Consider the following 5326-nt stretch of genomic DNA (forward strand, 5'->3'; position numbering starts at 1 on the left):
ATACCCTGCACTCTGCAAACCAAGAGGTGAATTTTTAGTTTCCCAAAGAGAGAAACTTACAGAGTGTAGCAATTTAAATCACATCTCAAAAACTCATTCATAAGGCAGGAGGAGGGATAAATAAGCAATTGCCCAAGTTCTGTCATGAACAACGAGGTCGGGAGCACTCTGGGATATTCCTAGAAAGGATGGAGAGCACAAAAAGAAGAGCAGTTTCCCGATAACCTCAAAGCCAAGCTATTCATAACACCTACATGCAAGAAGAGATAATATATGCACACAAAATTTAGCTTAAAGAATTTCAGTTTATGTATAGCTGGTTTTGTACCCTCTTCCCCCCACCTTCTTATTTTCTCTGGAGAAAATAAGAAAAGCTGGGGAAAACAAAGAGTTGGGAATTCTACATCAATACCAGGGAGCACCTGCAGAGACCGAGTTGTTTTAACTCACAAGAGCTGTGACTGAAGCAAGCGGCCCCAGGCAGTTCAAAGAAACCTCAACTGAACGGAAAAACAGGTGATAAAACCATTTTTACGAGGTTACTTATTATTTATTTCATCTCGCTAAGGACAAGGATGGATGCTGGAAGAGAAAAGAAGCACGTCCTTCTGCCGCTGGAAAGGTACCGAGCTACGTGCACCGTCAATACGACCTGATCGAGCATTTCTTGTGGTCCTGAAAACTGCTCTGGATGCCCATGGGATTTGTTTTTTCCACCCTTTTTTTATAGCAGACATGAAAAGGGATTTCAGCCATAGCCACGCTGCAGTTTAAATATATCGAATAAAGGGTGCTGTAAAATATCAAACAACTCATTCAGTTTTAGCTTAGACTCTCATGGGAAAACAACGCAAGGAAGAAACCCAAGGCAAAAAGACTAAACTGAAAGCAAAATAGAAAAATGCCTACTTGCCACCAATGGTTATCATCTCCTTGTGGCTTCTTTGAAACGATACCAGTTCTGAACCACAGGTTTCCATGGATATCCAAAGCCCACAGTGTCTGCTGATCTCCAAGGGTTATGCACACTGGTTCCAAAGCTTGCATTTCACTGGAAATGCAAACAAGTACAACAAAAAATGACAAACCTTATTGAAATGTACGCTGACGGTATTTTAAGGACGCTGTTACAGTGCTAACTGCAGTTCAAAGTGATCGAACTCGGTGTGGCCAAGCTCAAAAACACATTGGGTTTCATATTTTCAGAGTTAATTCGGTAATTCAAATTGTATTGGTTTGCATAAGGAAAAACCATTCAGCAGAAAAATCCTTCAAAGATCACTTGAGATTTGAGACTTGGAGACATAACCAAATGAACAAAACCTAATTTGTTCAGTCACTAAGAAATAAAGAGTTGTGTTCTTAATGTTTTTAATAAGGCAGACTTCATAAACGTATCTCCTCCAACTTTAACCGATTCTGAGAACCACACAGGCAGTTCAGGGACCGTAAATACAGAATTCAAGCTAGCTGTATGGCAAAGATAAACGTTGAGTTTAGGACAAGTTTCCTGTATCAGTAAACAATCCTCAAGCCCAGAAAGTCAACAGGATCTGGTGATTATATCGGATATCTAACAGGTAGCCAACAATGCTATTTCTTTCAGAGAACCCTTCTCAGCAATTTAAGAACAAACAGGGATTGCTTGCTGCAATTTTAATGCAAAGTCCAAGAACACCGAGTGTACCTAAGGTGTAGGTCAAGGAGACATTTTCTTTAAATAAACTAATTAAAGTACATTCAAATCTGAAATTTGCATAAGACACCGAATATTATCTCAGATTTTTCCAGAGCCAAATACCAGGCTGGGAGGTAACACAAATTACAGCTCCACAACAGGATATTCAGCAGAAGATAAAGTCATATGACGACGAGGACTGGAATTTCTTCCTATGCTTGCTTCAGGCTGCTGTCACAAGAAAGTCTACGTTCTGCATTTTCAAAGCCACCAGTAAACACTCAGGGCTTTTAACTTTAGCTCACACCACGAGCATAGGATCAACTACAAAGCTAAATACCAATTATCCAGAATATTTATAAAAATCTGTGACTGGGAAGTGGAAAAGTGCCATCCAGCTGCGTGGATGAGCAAGAAAATGCTGAGATTTAATCTCAGAAAAAAACCAAAATCACTCAAATACCCCAGAGCTCATTAAAACCATTATGGCACAGATTAAAGAGAGTGTTTAATCCAAAAAGTCATCTTATAAAGTCCCTTTAAAGATTGTTCCCACCTTCTTAAACTCGCTGCAACTGTGTCACCACTTCTGTAATTAATGTATGTAATTAAATACAGAATCACAGAATCACAGAGCGTTAGGGTTGCACCACTTCTGTAATTAATGTATGTCATTAAATACAGAATTACACAATCACAGAACGTCAGGGATTGGAAGGGACCTCAAAAGCTCATCCAGTCCAATCCCCCTGCCGGAGCAGGAACACCCAGATGAGGTTGCACAGGAAGGCGTCCAGGCGGGTTTTGAATGTCTGCAGAGAAGGAGACTCCACAACCTCTCTGGGCAGCCTGGGCCAGGGCTCTGTCACCCTCACTGAGAAGAAGTTTCTTCTCCAATTGAAGTGGAACCTCCTGTGTTCCAGTCTGTGTCCGTTAATTAATTAATGAATGTCACTAATTCTGTAACGAACTTCTGCCGTTACCTGACAATGTCACTCTTCCATTGCTCCCCTTCGGGACAGAAGCTGCGCACTCCCTCGCGGTACAGCAGGGCCCGCTGCTCGCTCAGGGCCCACACCACGTTGTTTCGGGAGGTAACCTGCGACAGTGGATAAGGGCAGTCAACCTTTACTGCTCGGGCACAAGGACGATCCACACTCAGGCCTAGGAATCAAGAAAGGAGCATTGCTTTACAAACTTGGGCTTCTGGCAGCTACAAGAAAAGAAACAACGCTACCCCAGAAAAGAAAACGAGGAGGGGAATATCCCTGACACTTTCCATTTGACCCCTACTGCCTTGACTGACTGCTCTTTCTCTAAATTATTTCCTCTAATATAGCTGAATCTATGTTCTAAGAAGTAAACCACGGTGTATTCCTCAACAGCCTGCAGAGAGCACAAGTCCCGTCCCATCATTTCTGTTCCTTTTCTCCCTCTAGTGTCAGGACCAGGAACCTTCCTGTAGAAAACCTGTACTGGAGCTGACAGCAGCAGCAAAGAAAAAGGCAGTAATTGGAGAACCTTTGCCCAAAATGCTCTGCTGCTGCTGTTCAGATCATTACAAAACGGTGTAGTACTGAAGAGAGATGTTTTGGCAGATTTACAGGTAGTTTATACACATCTATGCATATAATCTAGAGGAAAGTATCTTCTTCACCATTATACTGGAGCTTGATTTGTATGGCTGCACGTGAAAAACCAAGAGGTGTAGATTTTGCTTAATTTTCTCATGCTGCCAAAGCAAGTCTGAATAGACTCATCTGTATGAGACATTAAAATAAAAAGAATAATGCACATTTCCAACCCTCTGAGCACGCTCATGTTACAGAAGGACATTGGAGAGAGTATGAACAGGTCCTGGAGGAATCATTCGCACTGGTTGCCTCACGTGAACAAGACAGATACACTGAGAATTTATTTTTGGCATCCAAGACAAAATTAGAAACCTAAGAAATGCAGAACGAAAGCTGATGTAATCAAACCAGTCTGTCACAGGGAAGGAAAATATTGATCCAGACCCACAGAGCCCTGAGTGATTGGCATGAAAAGTTCACGTTTATCACCGCTGTCCCTGCTTGTGACCTTGGGAAGGCCACTTCATTTCTCTGGAACTACTGAGCTTAATTAAAAGAAAATATTTTAAGAGTAGAGGTTGTTTGAAATCATGCTGTGGATTCAAACAGTTAATCATTAAGAATTTCTGTGCTGTGCCACAGCAATTAAATCAACAAGAGAAATTAGGAGAGTATCCAAATTAAATGGAAGATAAATAAGGATCTTGATAGCCACTCTGAAATGCTGTCCTGCTTTAGTGCGTCTTACTGTGTCCCCCTTACCTTGTCTTCCTCTTACTTCTCCAGTAATTCCTTCACCACATTATCTGTATTTTTTCCTTACCAACCCAGCTCTCCGTGCAAAGCCCGCAGGCCAGAGAGCCCTTGATTCCTTCTCCCTTAACTCTAAAATTTGGAGCTCCATCCTTCATCCCAGCTCCTCGTATTTCACCTGAATATTCTCTGCATAAAACCTTCCACAATGTCATGTAGAATACACACTTCTCTATAATTACAAAGCACTTGATGATCTTCCATCTCCCTTTCATTACTGAGTGGTTCTCAACAGCCACACACTATCTCATCACCTATGAAAGTCCTTAAAACTTTGCTAAAATCCTTAAAGCAAGAAAGGAAAACCCACTTAGGGCCCAGTTCTTTCAGTGCACCGTACCATTTTCAAGGCAAAAGTGTCATTTCAGCATTTTCTGCAATCCCTTTCCATTTCTCTGCATCCATCCCATGGCATAAATTCCCTATACTGTATGGACTCCACATGGCATGAAAAAATAAGTGGCTAATAATCTTAACCTGCAAAAATTCAAAGAGCCTGCAATTAATCCAGGTACCTGTTTGCAGATACAGATCTCCATTTGTTCTGATAATCCAGGCAGTGTCATCACTCAAAGCAACAAATACAGCCTGGGGTAAAGCCTCGTACCAGTGGCGCTTTCCTTTTATAGTGACTTTTCCGCAAGCAAATGCTTTGTTAGTCTTCTGTTCAATCTTCCAGAGGAGAGCCCCTGCAGGAGAAATTAAGAGAGAACACATTAACACTGGATAATTACTGTGCCAGAGATAGATTTCGCCTACCAACACCTAAAACCGATGCAGGGGGAAAGGCAAACCAGCAGCATTAAAAATACTTACAATTTTTAATGATTTTTTTTTAAAAGCAAGGTCAGAACAGTGGCCAGCTTCTCCAGGAACTGCTGAAATGCAACAGCATGGACCAAAAGTGGCACCATTAGTGCAATTTGTAAATCACACACGGAATGGCTTGGTTGGAAAAGCCCTCTGAGATCACTTCTCCAGGAATTGCTGAAATGCAACAGCATGGACCAAAAATGGCACTATTAGTGCAATTTTTAAATCACACACAGAATCACACACAGAATCGCTCAGTTGGAAAAGCCCTCTGAGATCATCACGTCCAACCGTTCCTGTCTACCCACTAAACCATATCCCTAAGTACCTCGTCTACCCGCTCTTTAAACACATCCAGGGATGGTGACTCCACCACCTCCCTGGGCAGCCTGTTCCAGCTTCTGACAACCCTCTCAGTAAAGAACTTCCTCCTTATCTCTAACCTGAA

General features: G+C 41.9%; 1 protein-coding gene across 1 annotated transcript in view; it reads right to left on the reverse strand.

Moving 5' to 3' along the window:
* Positions 1-4754, reverse strand: part of LOC104547272 (tectonin beta-propeller repeat-containing protein 2-like) — a gene marked incomplete at both ends in the record, with an annotated part of 11068 nt that extends 6314 nt beyond the window's left edge. The window contains 3 exons of the mRNA XM_010192888.1: positions 910-1051; positions 2662-2842; positions 4581-4754. Coding sequence (XP_010191190.1) covers positions 910-1051; positions 2662-2842; positions 4581-4754 — 497 coding nt within the window. The remainder of the gene's footprint in view (positions 1-909; positions 1052-2661; positions 2843-4580) is intronic.
* Between the last annotated feature and the right edge of the window lie 572 nt (positions 4755-5326).

Source organism: Mesitornis unicolor, unplaced genomic scaffold (genome assembly GCF_000695765.1).
Source record: "Mesitornis unicolor isolate BGI_N332 unplaced genomic scaffold, ASM69576v1 scaffold13669, whole genome shotgun sequence".
NCBI classification, from domain to species: domain Eukaryota; kingdom Metazoa; phylum Chordata; class Aves; order Mesitornithiformes; family Mesitornithidae; genus Mesitornis; species Mesitornis unicolor.